At 39.4% G+C, this 24,622-nt stretch overlaps 1 protein-coding gene across 3 annotated transcripts in view; it reads right to left on the minus strand.

Moving 5' to 3' along the window:
* Positions 1–24,622, minus strand: part of negr1 (neuronal growth regulator 1) — a 137,772-nt gene that overhangs the window by 80,459 nt on the left and 32,691 nt on the right. For all 3 annotated transcript variants that reach the window (XM_044201121.1, XM_044201122.1, XM_044201120.1), the window contains exon 2: positions 17,195–17,433. In XM_044201121.1, coding sequence (XP_044057056.1) covers positions 17,195–17,433 — 239 coding nt within the window. The remainder of the gene's footprint in view (positions 1–17,194; positions 17,434–24,622) is intronic.

The following is a 24,622-nucleotide window of genomic DNA, read 5'->3' on the forward strand; positions in this document are numbered from 1 at the left end:
AATGCTGGAAACAAGTTTTGCTCCTTGCAGAAATCTGAGGAAACTATGAACACCAATTACTTTTTACGTGTAATTAACCATTAGTTTATGATAACATTTCTGTCATGACCTAATGGTGCAAAAATAACATGTTTCCACAAATGTCACAACCGATACGTATGATGAGTAATTGCCAATGAGGTTAACGATGCAGAAAGCATGATTATGGAGAGCTTGTTACCAATTTCATGCACTTCTGGGGAATTCATGAATTAAGGGAAATCAATTGATGAAAATGAACTTTTCGAAATACCTTGTGAGAGGCAATTAATCTTGAATGGGAGAGCTGCACTGGGCATGTAATTCAACGATAAGCTATCACCCACTTATTGAAATAGTTTCTAATTTATTCATGCTAATCAGTGTCTTTCAGCCTCAGCATCTTGCTTATGATAAACAAAATTCCTCTGCATGGGCCACTCTGCTTTCACTCTCAAGGATGATCACTGGTTTTTCAATTAGCTGTGTGGCTACAAAGTGTCTTTGATAGGCATGGCCAGCACAAGGCTTATTTTAAATAGTTTATTGTCAAAATTAAACACTGAGACTTTCAGAGGGTATACTGCTTTCCAACAACGAAATATCAGCCGGTGACCAAACGACTGTTGCTATGGGTGATCCTCAGCTCTCAGCCCATGTGTGAGGAGAGTGTGTGTGTGTGTGTGTGTGTGTGTGTGTGTGTGTGTGTGTGTGTGTGTGTGTGTGTGAAACAGATGATCTGATGTGAGGACACAAAGCTCTGACTCCATCTGTCACTGGGCCTTGATGCAGCGCTAAAGGTCAAAGTTCAAACTTTAGAACCCGGGTCTTGATTAATGGGGAGAGGGCAGTTGGCAGCTAACAGACACACACTACACCCAGTCACAGGGAAGGAGCTTGGCTCAGCGGGTGGTTGGATCTGCTCTTTACTGGCTCTTTGCTCATCAGTTTTTCATACTCCCAATACGTACGGAGTCAAGACAGATGAAAGGCTTTTGGTGCCACTTTTATTGTAGTCAGGATCACATTATCATTATCTCAAAACAGTAAAAAAAAAAAAAAAAAAAAACGGCAGTACATATGGACCTTTTTATCTATAGCCTAATTAATCTATATATATAAAATAATCTATATAAAATAATCAGTCGTATAACAAAAACAACTTGCATTGTGTTTTCAGGCATGTCGTTTTATTGAAACTCCCTAGTTGCTGCTGGGAAATGAAGTCTCAGAGATGTGGAAAGCCTTTTTGGGCACAGAAACTGTCAACTGTCATACTTCTCAAAGTGGCCTTGATAGGTATGCTGAGTGCCTTTTAAAATATCCTAGTTTGGGCTTCTCGAGGCCCCATCATCATCAGAGCAATGTGAAATGCCCTGTCTTTGTTCATCCATTTGTAATGACTATTACCTTGAAATATTAATGTGTATCTCTGATTGGGCCATCCAGTAGAAAAGAAGCCTGAAATTTCAGGAAGAGCATTGAATTGTCAGTGAACAAAGAAGTTTTGTGGAATGAGGGTCTAAACACATTCATGTATTGTTTGTCAAACTCTTCCTCTCTGTCTCTTTCTCTCTGTCCTGATTTATTTCTCTCATTGGTGAGTCATATAAGTCCATGATAAATAGCACTAGCTGCCAAACAATTCAAGGTTCAAGTGCTGAAGAGGATTAGTGATTAGTTATTCTCAGAGCGTTTGTGAGTGTATGTGCATGTGTGTGGTATGTGTATTTGAAGGTGTGTGCATACAGCATGTGTATTGTTGTTTGTGTGTGTCAGCTGCCACATCCTCTGATGGTGCCCAGTATCGACTGCTTTTCTTCACAATCTGCCCCGCGGGCTGGTAGGAGAAGATTTTGGACTAAACAACACGTAGGTAATACAGGGCAATTTGTACCCACTGAGGGCTTTGGAAAAGGCCAAAATCATGACTATTCAATAAATTGCTCATTATTAAAAACCCCGAGCTTGTACTTTACATAATACAGATGTCAGTTCTTGCTATTTGTTTACAGTGTTACTTTAGAGCTCTGACTGTTAAAATAATGTTCACGCAGAACATCAGTGACTCTGGTCATTTTAAATAAGAAAGTGTCCCTTCGATTTGCCTGGTTTTTGTGTGTTTCATAATACATCCTTTCCCACACTGGTCTATGAATAAAGATGACCACAGGGTTCTCTGACAAAGCTGAAGGGCTTCTGCAGCTGGATCCTAATACAGCTACAAGTCAAAGAAGCAGACTGATGGAGGAAATCTCTCACTGCTCTTTAATTGTACTTTGGGCACCAGATGAATTTCAGAGATGAGACAAGCGGGCGGCACCCCACTGCTGGTGGTCAGTCTGCATTCAGGGTGATGTATGCAACAGTGCTGTAGGGCTAGGGAGCACAGCCTGTGATATTTATCTGCCCAATTAAGGCCAGTGTATCTCTGAGATGCCTGGCAGTGCTTTACCCCCAGCAAATTTGTTTCACAGCTACCTCACTTTTGATAAAGGTTGTATTGTGTTGTATGATAGTCAAGCAGGGGAATCAAGCAGGCAGGAGTAGGACACAAACGCAGATGACCAGACAGGGTGGGTGCAATATAAGTAATTTAATGAAAGGAAAAACGGCTTACATTGATACAGGCAGGCAGGAGCCACACAAAAACAGGTAAGCAGTCCAACTAAGGCAAACATAAATCCAGGGAACAGACAAAGTCCAAAAATGGGGCCAGAACGTTTGATGTGAGTAGAATGACGATCTGACACAGAACAAAGGAAGCACTCAGACTTAAATACACAGGTGAGAGCAGGATAACTAGACACAGGTGAAACTAATTAGGGCGGGCAAACAATCAAAACTGGAGGGAAAGCAAACAAAGACAGGAAGTAAAAATTACAACTGCAGCATAGCAGGATCAGAAGGTGGCTGCAGCTCAGACGGTTCAGGAGGCTGCGACGCAACCAGAGCTGGAGGCAGCTGTAACACAGAAAGTTCAGGAGGCTGCTGCAGCTCAAGACCTGGTAATTCCAGCAGCTCAGAAACAGGCGACTGCTGCAGCGCATGACGTCAGTGGGACCCACGCTTCCTTCTGGGGGGCTTCCAAGAGGGTGGCTCCAGGACTGGATCAGGCTGGGGTGTATGATGGAAGCCAGCAGGCCAGGGTGCAGGCAGGGGTGCAGGCTGGAGGCTGGCATGCTGGTGGCTAGCAGCCTGATTGCTGGCAGGCCGAAGTGAAGGCTGGAGGTTAGCATGCTCCATGCTAAACCAAAAAATCCAGCGAGGTCCAAGAGAAAACAGAGAAATAGTCCAAAACACAGAAAACGAAGGCCGGGACGCTTGACATGAGTACAATGACAATCTGACACAGAACAAAGTAAGCACACAGACTTAAATACACAAGTGAAACTAATTAGGACGGGGCAAACAATCAAAACTGGAGGGAAAAGCAAACAAAGACAAGAAGTAAAACTACACAAGACACATGAGGGCGAACACATTGCAAAATAAAACAAACCCAAAACCATGACAGTATGATAAACACTGCCTAGAGGACCGTGCTTGGATCCACATAAAAGTGAGAGAACCCATGTCTCTGTTGTGATTTACACCTCTAAGAACCAACTGTTTAGCACCATGAAAGCCGTGGCCTAACACCACTGTTGAAAATTCTGTATTTAGATTGTTCTCACATTCAATTTGACTGTCTCACCATGGCATTTTTGGAGTGGCCTGCATGTCCAGAATAAAACAAAAATCATCTTAGAGAGTAAACCGAGTTTTAAATTTTCTCTACATGAAACACCGCCATTTACAAAAGAAAAAGGCCTAAAGAAAGCTTTTTGTACATGTTCACTTGCCTTCTCCAGCACAATTTCACTGACACTTTTCAGTTTGGATTTCAATTGACTGACACCCACATGCACTTTAATTCATATACTTTTAAAACAAGACTATGATAAGGATGACTTTTGTGTGGGCAGTTAATGTTGCAGATGTTGTAATTCAAGGACAGACATCTTTTTAAAACAATCATGACACTGAGATAGATATGGATAAAAGCAAACGGGGATTCAGACTAGGGCTGCAACTAACTTACTTTCCGTATCGATTAATGTAACGATTACTTCCTTGATTAATCGTATGGACAAAGAAAAAAGAAAAGCCAGAAAATTGTGAATTCCCAGAGTCTGACTTTTGTCTGACCAACAGCCCAAAACCCAAAGATATTTACTTTATTATTGTAGAAGACAACCAATAGGGCTGCCACTAACGACTATTTTTCTATTTATTATTTATTATTTATCGACAATTCAATGATTAATTTTCTCCCAAAAATCAAACAGACCATTTCATTTGAGTTCATTTTATTTTGACAAACTGTATGTCATTGTATAATGCAGCATAAAACAAAATGTAAACAAAGGTTTACATATTAAAGTGCAAAACTGACTTGCAGTCTATGCTGAAAAATAGCAATACCACGAAGTGTCCTTTGGTTTGTGTTCATTTGTTTGAGAGATAGAGAGACAGCTGTGGTCGAGCAACATAGAGAATGAATAAGGAGAGGGAGCGCAAGTAGGAGAAAGCAGTGAATCAGAGAAATACGTAATTTTCTGATTATTTCACAGTGGTAACGTTCTAAAGCACAAATAAACACACCCGTCATCATGACGCAGCAATTACTAGTGATATTGAAGAAAAACAATGGAAAAACCATGTATTGGTTAAAAATATTGATGTCAATGCATTTTCAGCGTCCATGTCAATGATTCTATCGACTACTCGCGGCAACCCTAAAAACCAGAAAAAATTGACATTTAAAAACACAAAGGAGGCTGGAGCCAGAAAATTATTGCCATTTTAGCTTTAGCTGATCTCCTTCCACCAGCCAGTGTGTCTGTATGGAAAGACTGTCAACCCTGTTACAGTGTAAACAGATACACACTATAAAGTAGAGTAGGGTTGGGCAATATGACGGTATATACCGTGCAACGGTAGAAATGTGTCCACCGCTATCCTTTAGTGTCTCTGCTATATATTGCAGGCTATGTAGCAAATCAGGGCTGGATTCTTGTGTGATCTTGTGATATTGCGATTCTCGCGTGAATTCGGGAATACAGCTGCCTTGCAAGGAAACATGATTTGGGCAGCAGGACTGTTTACTACGTTCTCACGTCATGTGAGAACGACAGTTGGTGGCAGTAATGGACCGCTAAGCTCGTTTGCCAACTGCCACAGAAGAAGAGGGTGACAAGAAAACATGGAGGAGGAGACTGAAATTGTAAACACAGAGTAGGAAGAGTTATTTTTGTTTGTATGGAAGTTCCAAATAAAAGAAGAAAATAATCAAATGTGATGAAGTACAGTATGGTTATTTTAAACTAGGGCTGAAACGATTCCTTGAGTAACTTGAGTAACTCAATTACTAAAAATCAACAATTCATATAATTTGCATCAAAGCTTTGTTTAATCCATATAACTATATACAGCACACTGTGTTGAAGAAAGCAACAGAAAGTGTCCACAAAAACACTGTACAGTGTGTCTATTATAAAACTCAAGTAGCCTACCACAGTAGCATGACGTCTATGCTTCAGCATCTCAGCAGAAAGCATAATGTTACAGTCTATGCATCCAGTCCACAGAGCGGACCCAACACAAGGTATATAAAGGCTAATAAAGTATGTAGGCTACATTAATTATGGCTATATGTAATGGCTAGTTAACAATATAAATCAATGTGGTGGCTAGTTATGATGTCCCTAAGTTAGCTAGGTTTTGTTCAAGATATTAACCACAGAAAATAAAATGCTGCAGTCAATTTTGAAAGCCTGAGCTTCATTCATGTTATTTATTATTATGATAGTCACAGTTCCTGTCCACTTGTTTTTGCCTCCTACAAATGCCACAAAGAAGACAGTAAAGGCTTACATTATGCCTGAGCTGTAGTCAGGTTGAAACTTAGTTCTTAAACTGAAAGAACAACCAGGCTAATCAGAGCTTTGTAGGTGGGAATAACAATGTGTGAGAGCCAGAAAACAATGACAGAAAAATAGCCACAAAAATGGTGACAAGTGTGGATGAGTTTGATGCGGCAACTTCAAAATACAACAACCCTTAAGGCTCTGACACACCATGTCAAAGACAGACAAAAGCTGACTGTTGCGTCACCTCATGTCGCCTATGTCTTAGTCAAAAAGTGACACTAGAACACACCGCACCAACTACAGCGAACGGCCAAAAGCACGTACGTTCTGTGCCTGCACGAGAGGTAATAACTCTCCATACCAGCAGGTGGCGGTGGTCTGCATTCATCATTCAAAAAAGAACAACGAAAGACCCAGGACTGCGGCTATAAAAAGCAGCCCCGTGGATGCAGGTTTGCCCGTCTCACTCAGACGGTTTCATAAAATAGCTGCTTCTAAATCGTGAAAATGTCTGATTTCCTGTCTGATCTATCCGATCTGAAATGTCTGATCTCCTGTCATGCAGTGAAAATAGACAGGACGGATTCAAGATGAAGTTAGATTCAAGATTCAAGACGTTAGTTAGCCAGCTAACGTTAGCACAATAACAACAACACAAATTATATTTAAATATATTTATCTTCTAGTGCACTGATTTGCTTAAGCTAAAAAGCCGATAAGAGTGATTTCTCTCACTGATGGCCTCCACCGCCAATTCAACATGCACAGTCGGCTGGAAAAGCCACAGACAAGGACTGACGAGTGCCAACGGTGATGAACACACTGCAAAAACTAGGGCTACAGACGCTCACCGATGACCCGACATTTACATCGGCATACATGAACAGGATGTCTGACTGAATATTGAAGTAATAATAAATACCTCGTTGTGAGCAGTTTCATGCAGGAACTATTGGTAGAAAGAAAAAAATTCAAAAATAAAACAACTGCTCACAACAAATCTGTGGATTATCTTGAGTAACCGGGTCAGGATTTCTGATTTATTTACAGGACATTGCTGTTTTTCAAATGTATCTTGATTTTGGCGCTTTGAACACCACACGCCGAGTGCCAAATAGTCCCATTATATTGAAAAAATGCAGACATCTCTACGGCTGATATCTCTAAAACCTGGCAACTCACACCAAAACAATCTAGATGGATAAATAGCACTACAGGTAAGAGGGAAAATGTGTATTTTTGATTTTGTGGTGAATTGTCCCTTTAAAGGCAAATGTCTATGATTTTCATAGCTCTTATTCTTGTGCACCATGACAACTTGCTGTGCTTCACTAAATATTTACTTCAGTCAATAACAGTGAGTGACAACAGAGATGAATTTGTCCTGCTCATTAATCTAATGTTATCCATAAGTACAGGCATGTAGAGAATACGTTGCAAAAGGAAGGATAATTGAAGTGGGACAGTGTCCAAGAAAATTCTCAGGGAGTAAGTCTACATTTTCTGCTTTGGAACAACCCCATTACTATAATCTGAAGCTCATTTTGATGTATAATTGTAAACATGCATTTCAAAGTACAAAGAGTACAAAAACATCACTTTGCTATTCACTGTGAGTAAAGTAGGTCCAGAATCACCATACAGAGAGCAATCAAGCTTTCCATAATAGATCACTCTGAATCTGAGTTTAAGAAAACTGTGGCATTTTGAGCTACGCTGGTTAAAGCAAATGTGGTAGAATAAATGTGCAGCAGTGACAGTGTGTAGTCTACCTTCATGTTAAGCTGTTTTACCTATAAAGACCATTCCAAGCTCCCAAATAAAAATGCCTAAGTTACTCTCCACTCTTATTGTATCTATTCCCTCTCTAGAGAAGAGAGACGTGAGAGCTGAGTGGCTGACCTTTGTCCTTACTCATTTTAATTAACCACAGCTAATATCTGCTATTTCCGTGATGAGGACTCACATTAGTGCGAGTGCACAAACACACATTCACCTACACACACGTGCATGAAGACGCACACATATAATGCTGCATGCACATGCAAACACATAATAGAGGACAGAAATTTACAAGGGCTAAGACAGGGATTCACAAACTCACACCCAGACACACACACACACACACACACACACACACAAATGACAATGATTAGTGGCTAACTAAATGTCAGGGGCCATAATGGCAAATCTGTTCCTTTAGACACACTCTTATTCTCTCTACACTTTCCCTGCAATATCAATGGCAGGCTGCGTTGTTTTAATGCATTATTATTCCACTGAGACTCTTCATGTTATTCCAGCTGGGGACAGTAACACCGATTCACTATCCTCTCCTCGCAGCACTCAAACATCTTATCACACATACAGTCATGAGGAACTATTGCATTAGGGTGTCGCAATATCTGTTCTTTTACTTTGATACCAACCCAATTATAGTACATCTTTTATAATACAAAACTACAGACGTCAACATCATTAGTTCTATTCATTCATATTCATATTTACTTTAAAAACTAACAAACTAAACAAGATTTTAATAAAATTTGAAAAAAATATAAATAAAAATAGTTTTAACTGTAGCTGTAATGCCAGGTTTGTAACATCCAGTGTGCACCACACCGTGAAATTTTCATGTAAATCAAATGGCACGCCATTCCATGAAAACACACAAGCTTCACAATATAGCAGCATCAATGACTTTCTGTCAAAATTTGGTGTTTATGTGGTCAACCTGCTAGAAGGAGTATGTCAAAGTATAAAACGTGTCATTTCCTTTTGCCAGTAGGTGGCACTATGACTATGAGTGAATTTGGGCATGTATATGTCTTCAGGGCGGGACTCTTAACAAACATGTTTGGAGCAGATTTGACCATGTACACTGAACTTACAGCAACTTCCTGTTTCTTCGTGAAACATCAAAATTAGACGCCATGGACATGCCCTTTAATGAAAACTCACACTTTTAATTTAATTTTAATCGCAAAGGTCTTTAGATTACACTGTGAAACTTTGAAGTTGATCCCTAGGACGAGTTCGTTAAAGTGCGGTGCCTGTAAATTGCGAAAAATTGTTGCACATTCAAGTCAAAATGGCTGACTTCTTGTTGGGTTAAGGCATGGTCCCAAGAGGCTTTTGTGTCTTGGGATGATACATTTTTCAATTTTATAGGGGGCGCTATGGAGCCATTTTGCCACGCCCATGCCCAACTCTGACAAGTGTGCAGAGTTTCATGGGTTTTCGAGCACCTTTAGCCTCTCAAAAAAGCGATTAATTTGGAATGAGTAAGAAGAATAATTCCTTGCATTACAATAGCAGTCGCTGCTCTGGCCCTAATAATGTCATGTGTAACCATAACAACATATCCTGGTTGTACCAGATAGGGATACAATGAAGAGATGAAGGAATGTCAGCTTTTAGTATACAACTGGTATTAAACATAGATGAAGCCCAAATTTTTAAAGCCGTATCGAAGGACTAAATCTTCTGCCATCCTGTCCACACTGCTTTACATATTCCTCTATGAGACCACGTATTATACTGTACATGTAAGCCTTTTGCAAGAGGGGATCAACCAGGGGGGTCAGTCATTAACTGCACTCAGCTGTCATTAACACTTAAAATGCATGAAGTGCAGATACATATGTTACATAAGGATAAAGTGTTAAGGGGATCAAGCCCAAAACTCTCTGAGAGAACTAAAATAACCACTTTACATCCGTGTTAAGAAATAAAGACTGCACACCTGTGGGTTTACTGAAATGACTAAATATGTTGTTTGCCTCATTGCTTTGTCCATTTTGACTCTATTAAAGACACAGTAGCGTCGAAACATTAGTCTGTTTGCACAATTAAAGGCTGCAAATCGATCAGTGTTCTCCAGTCACTGTTTTTCCCTTGGAAGTTTGCTGTCCTCTAACTGAGGAGCAACTGATTCAGCTGCATATTGCTTGAAGATGCGGAGAGAACTCTGTTTATTACTGAAATGGCTACTCAGGTAGGATAATGGCTTCTTTAATTGTTCATTTTTTATTACACTTATAGGCCATTATATAAATTGCCAGTCTAATAGCAGCATTCAATTTCATCTTTGGGTGAGTCACAGAGACTATTGACAAAATGTCCAGCTATGTTTCAGTTTCGATGAAATATGGAGAACTTAGCTGTTTAAGCTACTCAACATCAAGTTTAAATGGGAAATTGTTTAACCAATATGTTCACCCAGTGCAATCTATTTTTAATTAAATAAAGAGCAAGGTAGAGCTAGGTTGCAATTTTGCTTAGACTTTATAGTATTGACATAGCTAATACTCAAGAGCAATTCACACCAGTAAATGAGGGAGAAATGTCATTGAGAAGGTGTTAATTCTCTGGATTAACTCAGAGAGTTGCGTTAAAGTGTGGCTGACAGGACTGTATTTTCGGACACAGGTCATGAGAAAGTTAAAACTATGTTAAATGCACCCAGCAATTAATGAGTGACAGAATCATAGCATATTGAGAATAAACTGCTATTTGCTGGGCCTTTTTATGCCGTACTCTGTGATTATACTCTATCTCTGTCCTGACATCAAAGAGAGGAGTGACGACCTGTAGATTTAACCCTCCATTTCACTTCTTGCTGAGAAACACTCTTCCCAGACTGACTCACTCCATGGGCGTGGGCGATGAGTTTTCACTGTAGATCCGCTTTGATCCATATTAATGTCCAAAGCATTTTCATCACATACAGGATTATGCCTCACATTTTTGAAAATGTTAACCCTATGAAGTACTACATCACACTGGTCTTACATAAAATCCTTTAAAAGATATACTGCATCACATCTACTGTATGCTGTTCATTTCTATGCTGCATGATCCTGTGATAGTTTATATTAGATGCATGCTGGGAACAGGCACTTTGTATTTATAAAAACTTCACACTACATGACCATGTAGGTCTGGTGAAGGGAAGTATGCCTCTTTCCCCCTCCTTGCTGTGACAAGATATTCTTAGATGAGAGGTGCTGTGCATATTTAATACATTATCACGTCTACAATCTTAATTAACAGAGAGGGAGGAAAAAGAATAGCAGCTGAGGAGGAGCGTAGTCATGTGATGTGTATAAGAGCGGGTTGGGCCTGATACCAATCTCTCAATCCTCTGTATCCTGCATCAGATAATGGTCAGGGTAGACTGTAAATAGGTCAGCATATGCATAGTGGAGATGAGGATATGCAGATGAAGACCAGGGGTACAGTAGAGTAGTAAGACAAGAAGAAAAGAGCTGGGCTGATTAGGACCAGGAGTCGGTAATGGTCGTAGTTCATAGGGTTGTCAGTGATGTCACTGATATCGCCGTTTTACTCAATAATCAGTGCACAGCTACAAGGCAGAACCCATTCAATTTAATCTCGTTAAGTCAAGTATTTAAAGGAAGGATTTAACTGCTCAGCAGTTACCTGTGCCAAATGTACCTGGTGGTAAACATGGACCCTTTTAGTAATTCAGCAGACCCTGATGGCCCTGATGATTATTGCTTTTGGAGTTGTACGTTGTAATAAACACTTTTTACTTATTATTTAATTATTGGTGTGATGCTGCAACAACACTTTTGTAATAGCCAATGCTAAAATATTAGTTGAACTCCATCTTTGCATCACTGTACAGAACATTAACATTCTCATAGGTTTCTCTGTATGTGTATTACATTGACTTATTTTTTACCATCAGCATATGGAGCTTCAGATTTCTTTCATTTGCAACAAGAACGAAGAGCAAAAATATAGTGTTCAGGCTGTGCCCTTTACTTCATGTGACTCTGAGCTGTAATGCCAGTGCAATAGTGTGTTTTGAATTCCACAATTTTCTCACTTCTCATGGGCGCTGTTTAAGGGCAATGAAGCTATGGGGGAGTGGCACAGATGCAAACGTCTAATTTGTTGAGGTGACACAAGGTCTCTGAGGGGGATAAATGTCATGCAGAGATTAAATGATTCTGAGAGATGAGTGAGCAGTCACAGCAATATCTTCCTGCCTCTAATACAGCAGCATGCGATTCATGCGTTAAGAAGTGTGTCGATAACTAGAGATTCCTGTTGCTGTGTTCAGGTAGGGGGAAACCCCATGGGTTGTGATGAGAAAAAGAAAAAATCTTCATTTGTAGCTCCAATGGCAAAATAAATGGCTACTTCTCGTTGCCATTAACAGTTTTCAGATTTTTGCTGATACAGAGGGAGCTCAAAATAAAGGGGACTACACATGGAAAGAGATTTTAACAATGACATAGCACAATTACAAAAAAGCTTCACACATTTCTCAGCATTAAGAACTTTCAGTGGGTTCCCAAATCACTAAGTCATCACTGATCAGGAATTTATGAAGCAGTGTTAAGTATATTTCCATGTCCATCATCAGTTAAAGAAATTATGGCTTTCCCTAAAAAACATCCAGTTTCCAGCTACAGTTCCACACTTGTATTGTATTGTAGCATTCTTCTATTCTGTCCATGCCCCAAACACTGGTAACAATGATGAAATATGTGTAATGACAGTACTGTAATGACATGACCACATACAAGAAAGCCATCCAGCACTGCTGTCATAGATATACATTTCAGATAAGCATAATTGCTTAGAGGATCAGCCGGTCAAGGACCCTACTATGCACCTGAAATGGGTTGAGACCATTGAATATTTCCATATGTATAAAGTAATCCCTTCTTGCTCCTATTTTCTGTGTTATTCCTCATGGTGCACTGTCTAGCAAAGCAAAAGTGCCAAAAAATCCAACGCCATGAAATCCTTTTACTTCAGCTGTAACATTCGTGTCGCAGCATTAATAAATGTTGTATGCTTGGACTGAAAAGCCCAGATTAAAGTGTCTGTTTTTTTTTTGTTTTTTTTGGCAAGTCTTCCCTTTCCTTTCAGCAGATGAAAAAAACAGCATGCTCCCAGAAGCCTGTGAAACATGACAGAGCTGCTCCCCTGCTACATCTCATCTGTAAAGAAATCCCTCTGTTCTCTGTGAGTGGGCTTAAGCATGTGTACACAAGTATCAAACGGTGACAAGTAATGATTCACAACACACAGAGTTTTGACAAAACAAATAAACAAAAGTACAATATGGTGTGAAGTTATGGAGGTGCCATAACGGCGCACACATGTTGTAGCTGTACATAAATAAAGAAATGACAGAGTGGCTGGCAACATAATGAACCAAATTCTTAACTACCTTGAGTACCCTGTCAGAGACGTGACCATAGGCATTTATCAGCTTGAGTGAGTCATCTGCATTTTGACTTACTTCTTGCCTGCAGCTCACACTTAGATACACAGCTCTGTCTCAACGGCTGGCGACCCATTTGCCTGATGACTCAACAGTAGCAGATTTAGATAACACAATCATAACACCATCAAGCTTTACTAATAGCTTCTAACAGTAAAAGTGACACGTACAAAGCATATTTATGGAACTCTGTGTTCAACTTAGACTGTTATATTCAGTTCAATCATCATCTCAACCAAAGAGATACTGACCACATCTCTTTCTGTTGTTGTCACTTCATGATATTTTTGTTTTCTTGTATATTATGTGTTGTAAGTAAGCTGTAAGTATACTGTTGGCCCGGTGTTACAAAGTGTTATTTCTAAGCTTTATTTAACCAAATAAGGCTTGTTTGTGTGCAGTAAAAACACCTTAAGTGATAGACATCTCTGACTGAAATTACCAACATGTTACATTTGTGAACTGTAGAACAACAATTGGTATTTGTAGGTCAAACTGTTGCCAAATCTTAGCCACTAGATCACATCCATCAGGAATTCTGGGCATTGCAAAACATTATACAGCTGACAGCTGGCACATTAGCTTCAGTTTGATTGTGGCCATATGGCCAGTGGTGAGAAGCTGCCATGACCCGAAAAACCCCTGGTAAGATTCCCATTACAGAATGTTCTTCAGAAAGCCAACATCTACAAAAACATAACGGTCCTGTAGTGACCATTACTGTCCGCCAAGCAGCTGACGACGGTTTATCACACGTATATTTAGAGGCATGGTGCACCTGTAAAACGTCGCTGAAGCAGAGGCAAAGTGTTTGTTTAAGCCAAAGCAGCTCTGCTCGCTGTCAGTGTGAATGTCATTAATTGTAACTCACTAAACCGCTCCACAGTTCACTCACTCTCAGGACTGTACATCAGGAACGATGGACAATGGGGCAATTTAGCTGGAGTGCAATAAGTTACAGTAAGAAAAAAAGTAGACATAGATGGGGCTTTATATAGCTAATACTGTTGAATAATCCAACCTCTGAGTTACTTATCATAACCCCTAGACTTGCAGTTAGACCGTATTTTAACCATCTTCAGCATTTCATGATAAACCCTACTCAACCCTAATCTCTGTGGATACACTGATATGACTTGTTCTCTCCTGATCCCTAGACTCAGGGTATCTGTTGTTACCAAGTGCTGATATGATACCAGTGCTCTGTTTTTACCAGACATTGTCCTTTATTGATCTTTGTTGAAATCTGAATTTACTTTACTGTGACATGCAATGTTTCAAAACAACTTCCCTACAAAAAGTGCAGACAATATAGTTTTAGAAGAACTATAAAGCGAGTCAATGTTTGTTAACCGTTGCTAACATCAAATGGCAATGTTAACACTTAAGGTTTCACAGAAGAGCCCTACTAGTGCCTTCACATTAAAATACATTTATCATTAAGCACATGATGGATGTGATAAGTAGCAGCAGTAACTTAACACAAAATTAGCTCCTCACAGCAAATGAGATATTTAAATATTTACTGTGGATCGCACACATCTGGCCAACACCTGATCCACTGAATAAAGTCTGTATCGAGGCCAATACTGATTAGATGGATCAGTTGGATGGGTGGGTTTTGAGAGAGTGACTTGACTATTCAAGTGCAGTACAAAAGGAAGGGTTGCTTTCTTGAGGGAACTTGAACAAGACATAAGGCTGTTGATGGACACATTGGCAGTGGCAGAGATTGCCCCTGTGACCTTTCAGCTATGGGACAGTCGCTGTAACTGCAAAGCATTGTGGTGCTCTGACAAGTTGACAAGTGCTGATAGAGCATTGCATTTATATTTTAGGCATTGAGCTAATGTGTATCTACATCAACAAGCAATAAGTGAGCCAGTGGACGTTCCATGTCTTAATCAAGTATACTTCCAAATTACAGAGGATTTTAATCCTGTGACCCTCTGATAATGGGACAGGCTTGTTAACCATTTCTAAGGGGAGTGAGGTGAGCCACACTCTTATCATCAGCCATGTGCCTGACAGTTTAATAGACAGCCACATAAACAACAACAATAATTCAAAATTAATTCAGGGCATGTTCAAACCAACCACGGCACCACCCTACATTCACTCAGTTTTATAAGTGCAGTGCAAGAAGATGTATGTTCACACGTGATAGCCAGCAGCTTAAAAGATCTAGAATAACAAAATGAGCTGAGAGCATACTGCTCTCTGGGTTATTGCTCATGGTGTGCTGTTTGTTGATGTTTTCTTAACAGGTACGAACACCTGAGAAAGTAAATGGTGATTTGTTTTGACTATTCCGTTCATCCCCAGTGAAATCTGCACAGGATGACAGTTTAGCAAAACACTGTACAGGCTGTTTGTGAATCGATGTGACTTTTTAATTATTTAAAAAAAAACAACTAGTGCTTCTGTGCCAGGGCAGTGTGGATAAAAACAAAACAGATACTTTCAACTACGGTTTAGACCAAACAAAACAAACTGCAGGTATGATCACACCCCTAAAATAATTTTCATAAGCTCAGTCCATATTTCATAACGGCAATGCCAGCTGGGGAGCTATTTCCACTTGCACATTTCACATATCATAGCTCACACTTCTAAAAGCAGTGTTTCTGACCCTTAACTATTCTGTTAATACTATGCTGCCCGTGTGGAAGTATACATATTCCAACATTATGTTCCTTTGAAATGAATCATAATCATGGCTTGAAAACAGAATAAGAATAATTTGGTATGCACTTGTGATACATCTGATTTCTGCTCAGGGATACAACAAGGATGTTAACAGTGGGCAATGAATGCAAGCCACACTATGTTGTGAAATAAATACTGAAATTAAAGACAGACGGGAAAAAGGTGTGTTTTCATTTGACAGGTTGTCTAATAACACCACATACTCATTAATATTCCAACCTAAACATATGCAGAGCCAAGTAAATCTTTGCATCAGCCCATTAAAGAAATAGAACATGGCATTTGGAAGATAGGTTTTCAGGGGTCTGTTTTCTTGTTGTTAATCCTCAGTCTGAAGTATCAGCATACAAACTCAGCCACCACCCTACTACCCCAACAAGCAACGATTAGGATACTGTTGTCAATTAGCTCTCTGTGCCCACAACAGCCTACGTAATGGCCCATAAAACACAAATACACCTATTGACCTTGTTAGACATGGCGATCCTCAAGATGAAGCCCAATTTGGACAGCCTCTCTAGAGCTCAATGGCAGTTTTATTATGTTAAAGGCTGAAATTCAAAGCTTTAACACCTGTTAACCAATGCAATGACATATACAGCATATCAATAACTAGACAAAATTAATTCAAGAGTCCTAAGAAACACATCTTATCTTGTTACCTGCTGTGACAAAACCCAGGGAGGCTTGATTAAAGCTACATAGTCTACTTCCAGTCATTTAAACCAACAAGCCTCTACTTTGTGTTGCATAGCCTGTGGGCACAAAATGTACCCTACAATGTCAGTTTGCCTCCATAGAACAAATTTCTCTGCTGAAAAGATTTTATTATTTTACACAAAGCTGAACGGCTCAAGCACTTTCTTTCTCCGAGTATAAGAGAATGACAGACGTTTTTGCAGCACAGATGGTGCCAGATGCACCTGTGACCATTAGGTATATGGACAACACAAGAATATCGTCGAATTCGCTATGGACATTATGTTGGCTAAATGATCCGTGTAATAAGTAACAAACAAGATGTTAAATTAAATAAAGGCAGAGGAGGACAGAAATCAGACATAAAAGTACGAGGCAATTATCCTTCAAAATATAGCAGCCCACCGATCAAATATCAGAGAGCATGCCACATACAGGTGCAGTCTACTGACATCCATCACTAACTACTCGTGGAAATGGGGTAAATTTAATTATTTAATACTAGTTCATATATGCATATATATAAAAGGACATACACACGGACAAGTGCCTGTACAGAACAACAAGGACTACCTATACGCACCTTTTACAATTAGGTTGAGGAGCTTTGGTCGTGGGTTGCGCTCACTCTGAATGGAGCACGTGTACTGGCCGTCGTCAGTTACATCCACTTTCTGTATCTGAAGGCTGTACTCATGTTTGTCTCCGACGCTGGACACGATGGACACACGTGGGTCCACAGACCACTTGTCGTTCCCTGCGAATATGATGCTTGAGCGGTTCAGCCAGGCTCCTTTAGAGATCCCATCCAACAGGTAGCACCTACAGTGACAAGAGACACTTCAGTTAGATCTGTAGAAATGCTTGTTGTCTGACTCCGAAAAACAACCGAATAAAGTAGATGAAGAATCAAATTTTAGTTATAGGCATGAATGTGCCAGAAAGTGAGTCATAAAACACAACTCAACTTGTTATAGCTGCTTTAAGACTCAATTTGACTCGAAACTAAAATAGCCAGAGCCATGAGTAATAGTTGTGCGTTAGGATGGCTGCTCTGTTGTTGTTGGACTTTCTAAATGAGCAAAGACATTTGGCACTTCTTTGTCATTCTTTTCATTGACAAGTCAAAGGCCTGGTTTAGCAGACAGATATTCATATTCAAGCCGCTGATTATGGGTATGTGTACCTACATTTATGGCTTCACAATGTTTGAGATTTATATCCAAACAATTTTTAGTCTTAAACAACAGAGTTTCTTGCATCTGACCCCGGTCACTGCAGTGTGACAACTTTGAAAGAAAATATCTAGCTCCACTAGTACCGTGTTGTAATAGGGATATTTGCCTTTCAGAGACCTGAGAAGCTTGGTTCTTAAGTTTAACTGAATATGAATGACCTTTGATCTGCAACTTAAAATACATATTAAAGTCTGTTAAAAGGTGTAGAATGCACAGTGAGTACAGTGGCCACTCAAAAATACGTATCCAGTGTACAGGGTGGACAGAAAAATGGCACAGGAGACAGAATACATCAGACCAAAGGTGCAAAGAAATGAAATACAATGTAGACCAGGGACATTTTTAGCAGCCTATTTAAAACCTTTTTTTGCAAATGAATGTAATAAAAATAGCAGGCGTTTGGAGATGGCGGTAAAATAAACAAATACTTGCCAGTCCAGGCAGGGTTAAACTGACAGTTTTCATTGTCAAATTTACATTTCAGGGTTGACAGAGACATATTTTCAGTAGAGCACTTCCCTACTTGTGACTGTCAATAGCCAGATGTTTTGAAAAACTACTAAGCATGGTCAGAACTCACATGAGAAAACATTGATTTGCGAAAGATATGATTAGCGGTGTCGCTACATTTGTAAACATCCTGCCAGATCGGTACTGAGCACATGGACCTCTCAACAGAGATGAGAATGAAGCGAGATGGCTCACTCATTAGCTACTTCCATACACTATATATGTAGTTTACTTATTTTGTCATATTTCAGATTTATGTTTGCTGGGCCGGATGTGGCCCGCGGGCCGCCAATTGTATAGGCCCGCTGTAGACTGACTATAAAAACATGGTACAAATAGTAGTGTTTTTTTTTTTTTTTCACAATTACAACTCCTGGCTGTATCTGAACAATGTGATCATCAATGGAAAACCAAACATCTGGTGAACAAAGTATAGGCCTTCAGTCCAGACACAAATAATCAAACATCCCTGGCTCTGAATAGGCTGTATTCTAGGACCATACTCTGATTCCTGTGTGACCATTAATAAGGCAACGCAATTTACTTCTGAAAGCTAATTGCACAGAGACAAAGGGTCAGTAAATTGTACAACATGATGAGGTTGGAGTCACCATTGTCAGAAGGCAGTTGTTTTACTCATCATTCCCGAGCTGTTTGCACTTACGAAATTGCATCATATTCTGTGACAAATACCGTGATAATGAGTAGGAAAAGAGGCAATCAAGTTTGGCTTTTTAGCTGTTGTCAACATGCCACGCAGACGGCCAGAACCAGTAGTAAAGCCACCGAGGAAATCAGTTTGGCACTAACCACAAAGCTCTTTACCCTCTATGCCAAGAAAGTGTCTGTCAGGAAAGCGGGTTGATGACAATGGTCTAGGCCAGGCTGGTCTACCCTTAGAGAAGCCACTGCCCTAGAGGCACTGTGACAAATAAGGGGCAAACAATGGAGAACGGATAGTAATAAAAACAACACAAGAGAGAAGTCCAGGTCCTTCGGAAAGTCCACACGGACCTGACGGTTAGTTAGCCCATTGACCACCTGAGCTGTGGTGTTCCTGGCCCTTAGGCATGATTTGCTGATGGCGCCTTGAGGCAAGACTCACTCCTTTTCTGTCTCTTGTCAACAAAACAGGAATGCACTTGACCTTAAAGGATTTAAGGACACAGATTATTTATCGATTATTTTCAGATAATGGTAGATCTATTGGCTTCAAATGCAAATGTAGCTCTCAGGATTGTGACATGTGTCCATGACCTAAAAATGAAAAAATGAATTGAAATGATAAAAATAAAGCTAATTTTAAATGCATTTTCTGCCTTTGAGAGAAACAGCTTTAAAGTGTAGCACCGCTTGCTAGCTACCTCAATGGGGCCTTCAGTGACTAATAATTTAACACACTTTTGTGGCACCACTGAGAACTTAAGGTGTGAACATTAATGCACAATGTACCAGTGTCCAGCCCACAACCACTGATGTGAACAACTTGTCAACAACTTGCTGGGCTTTCATCATTATATCCTTGTAAAACAGGGTAACCATAAAAAATGTTTTCTCCAGTGTAGTTGCAATTGATTTTTCTGTTTTCTCACCTGATTTCTTCTTTTTTTTTGGTCACCCAAAATGATCCTTTCAGAATCCAATATTCACTCCATCTAGGCTTGAAAAGTGGCTGTTAAAAAGTGTACTCCTTCAAAAGAGATACAGAAGCTATGGTTAGCTTGAATGTGTACATGTACTTCGATGGTGACAGGTTTCTATGGCTTGAAAAATGATCAAAAGGTCTCAAGCCACTCCTGCAGCATGACCTGCTTCTCTGCTGTCCATTTGTATGATCAGTTTGTTCAAAACACTCATAGTTTTGCTATAATATGGTACATATATATATATACAAACTGCTGACCACAGCTGCTGCTGTCTGTGACGAAGGAAACTACAAACTTTTAATGGCCACCTTTCAAGGATAGATTTGGGATGAAGCATCACTTTAACAAAGCTGCAGTGCCTGAAGTATGGCTGGAGGACACTTCACCAGGCCAGCTGATGGACTCCTTCTCTTTCTTCATCGTGATGAACCAGTCCTTGATGGCCTTTCACTGTTTTTGCAGATTGCTTATCACTGTTGACTGTCTTTGCACTCTCCCTCCAGAAAGCATTACTGTCTGTTATTTCACGGTCTTTGTAATCTCACACCAAGGACTCATACAGACGCCTGTATCTATACACCTCCTCACAAGGCTGTGTGTCAAAACAGGCCATTTTTACATTAGCACATTGTCTCAGGTGTTGTTGTTTACTTTGGCTGCCTCCTTCCTTAGTTGCTGCTGTCTTGAATAGGAACTACATAGGAACTCATCAAGTCTGGCATGAGTTTGACAATCCAGTGTGGCAGATTTAGGCTGCTGTTATTAGGCCAAACCATTTTGGCTGCCTGTGATATCATCCAATTTGATGGAGTGCAGACTGAGTGCAAAACTGTATTAAAAAACAAATGAATACAGACAACATACTGTATATGTATACAGTATTGTAATAAAATTGAAGTGGTAATTGTCAGCGGCTTAAATCTGCTAGAAACATCAACAATCTCCCTGAAATCAGTTTGGACAACTCGATGTGTCTGCAATCACCAAACACCAGAGATTTAATACTGGTTTACTTGAGTACTTTCCCTGCAGATTGTTACAAAGTAACTTTAATTTCACTTTAAATAATTTGTTATAATAATTGTTTTTACTAGATGGAGAGGTATGTCATCACTATGATAATTTAGCTGGACTGTTTACCTGCTTGTCATCTTCACAGATAAACATAAGCCAGACTAGATCCTGCTTAATGCCAGTGAAAAGCAAGGATTTTAGTGATTACAATCCTTTGTTTTTTTTAAGATATTTTAAGTAGTTGGCTTTAGTAGGTTTGCCTTGTCTTGTTTTTTTCCATTTCTTTGAGAGAATTTTTTTTCCCCTCATTCTTTCATTACACACTTTGACACTTTCTGTCCAAAGTAATTTTGGAATATATCATGAAAAAACACACAGACATTAAAAACAACAACACGCTACATCATGTACCAACACCTTGAGTATTAGGCTAAACCACAGCAAATTCATGTTATCAGATGGGTCTTTCTTCTGCCACATATCCCTTGTTCATCCCCTCAATCGGGCGTAGCAGCACAAAACTAACACCTACCTACCTTTCATCAAGCCCCTTTTCTCTAGGAGCACACCAGGATACAGACTTCCCATGGTTTATACAAAGCGCAGGTAATTATTCCAAAGACCGAGAGCATCCACCCTGAAGCAGCTTTGACTTCTAAAACATGCTTTAATTGATACTTTTTTAAATCCCTGCTTCTGACAAGTGAGTGACTGCAAAGGAAGCATTTTTATTTTGTATTTTGGCTCAAATAACAGAGTTCAATTCAAACCCTAGTGATAATGTACAATGTGCAAAAAAGGAAAGTGATAAGCTGGTATTTGAGCACCTCACATGAATGGAAAATGATGACAAACCATTAATTACAGTATGGCAGCTGGTAAGAGAAGCAGATTGTAATCCGTTTAGCCAAACTCATTCAAGCTCTTTGATCGGATGCCATAATTAACACTAGGGCATCATTCTGACCCAGATTCTTATTTGCTTTATAAAATAGTTTTCTAGGTTCCTCAACTGCAAATATTCTTCCTGACACTCCACAGATCTCGTCTTGCAAACATATTTCAGTGTTTCACAGTCTAGTAGTTCACATTCAGCCGTTTCTTCTCTACATTTGGCAGAAGAAATGAATACACTTCTGGATGGGTCCCTCTGTAGTCTGAGATTTGTTATGTAACAGTTATATAATAAACACACAGGCTATTTAAACTTTAAGCCATGTACTATTCTCTACGTTTTTCCTGACTCAAATTAAAAGGGAAACAGCACATCAGCCTTACGACTCTAGCTATTTTCTCCGATAAATACAGTAGATGAGATGTAGTTTTAGTATTAATTTTTTTTCTATTTTTGTCACAAGTCACCAATCCTAACCCTGCAATCACACTTAATTTAAGTTAAAGCAGGGTTGAAAGAGCGGTGACACTGAACCAAAACCATAAAGTTGCAGGCTGTAAAAAGTCTTGGCTCGTCACTACAAGTGACCACCTTCACAATACATGCACTCATTTGATCCATTGTTAATATAAAAATATTGATCAGTACACCTTTAACTTTGGCATATCATTTGTTCACCTTTAACAAAATAACAGATTATAGCTACATGTAGTTGGTATAATAAGCATACTAAAGGGTTTTTTATTCTTCAGTACACAGTGTCAGTTAACAGAACTTTGTCACATGATGGGCTGTATCCATGTCAAGTCAAGTCAGTTTTATTTAAATGAACCCAATATCACAAATCACAAATTTGCCTCAAGGGCAAATGTCTGTACACAATAGATGTTGTTTGTACAGAATAGACCCACATAGTAAAATTACAATATGGACAATCATGATGACAAAGTTAGGAATAGATTGTAACATATATGAGGAATATGGATCTGTGAGGACATTGATGTATATGAGACAATGTATAATGAGAGAGTGTGATATAGCAACTTGAGGTGTTGTCAAACAGATGTGAGCCACACGACCTCCTCTCCACAGAGACAGCATGCATTGTTACTATAGCAACCAAAGGCCAAGCCCAGTTAAGGTTTCTGCAAAAGAAATAGCGGCTCCTGATAAGATGAAACTTTGCATTATAAAGGAGGAGAGGAAATATTTCATTTTGTTTTGAAAGGAGAGGAGGTCAGCAAAGTGGCCGGTACATCTCCTTACTATAACGAGGTACAAGAAAAATCTAAAAAAATTCCACTTCCCATCACAGCTTGTCTGACACATATGATCACATCTGTGATCATTCAAAAAAGGCAACACTCAAATCTATCAAAACAGCCCTGTATCATTTCTGTCCTGCGTCATCTTGAATGACACTTAATCACTGAAGTATAAATTAAGCTTCAACCACTGAGAAGACCACCTGGAATATTTCACTTGCCAGTCCGCGTTAAACTGGAGTCAGAAAATTAGCGGTGCACAGTATCAAGTGGAACATCTGCTTAAAGACAATGCTTTTGTGTTTCTGTTAATAGCGGCACCCACTTAACCGGCTTGAATGAAATAAGTGTTTTGAAGAGTATAATGAGAGAGTGTGATATAGCCATAAAAATTTATGAAGTCAGGGGCAGATGTTTCATTCCATTTTAGCCTTTTTACACATAATGAGAGAGATGGTGAGTGTGACGACTGTACCTGCACTGTACGCTCTACAACAACTCACTACCCTCAACAGAGCTCAACTGTTCAATGAATCCTCAAATGAGAAAATGCATTTCACACTGACTGACTGGATGTTGAAGCACTAGTGAAAGGAGGCTAGGTGTGATCAGTGTGTGAAAATCTGAGGGTGTTTCTGCTGTGAAGTCTTATTTTTAGATTGCTAAAGTACTTTTGATTTATTAAAGAATGACAGGAATGATGGAAATAAGGGAGGGTGTTACATGTTTAAAGGGTTATATGCAGGGCTGCAATTAACACATTTTTAATTATCAATTAATCTGCAAATTAGTTTCTTGATTAATTGATTAGTTGACATATTCAAATTGCTTGTTTTGACCAACAGTCCAAAAACCAAAGATAATCAGTTTACTGTCATAGAAGACCAAGAAGAAGAGCAAAACCAGCGTGTCTTCACATTTGAGGAGCTGAAACCAGTGGGGTTTATTTTTTTATAATCTCAATATCTGGCAATGTAAAACAAAAAGTCAGCAGCTCATGTTTTATTTACTGCTGTGGCACATAGATAAGATATGGTGCAACCATTTGCAAAGTGAAATACAGTAAAATTATAACTGAAATAGCACTGGATTGATGTGATCACATAAACCATTTTTTATTTATTTCTACCATCATTGTACTAATTACCTATTAAAAAAACACACCATCTGCCTCTGACTGCGGATTTGTGGTGCAACATGATTTCCTGGAGAAACCAATTCTTAATTTGTTAAGCTACCGTCGTCACGCGTCACTGTGATTGGCACAGCTGTTTCAGAGCAATATGAACAGTGATGTGACTGGCTAAGAAGATATTTATCAATTATCACACTCTCAAATTTATATTCACCTTCACCCAGCCCTTTTGCACTTTGCGCTGTGAGATGCCCACACAGTCTATGCACGCAAGACCCACTTTGCGTTTCTCGTTGTGCTTGCACATT

The sequence above is a fragment of the Siniperca chuatsi genome, linkage group LG6, assembly GCF_020085105.1.
Source record: "Siniperca chuatsi isolate FFG_IHB_CAS linkage group LG6, ASM2008510v1, whole genome shotgun sequence".
Taxonomy (NCBI): Eukaryota; Metazoa; Chordata; class Actinopteri; order Centrarchiformes; family Sinipercidae; genus Siniperca; species Siniperca chuatsi.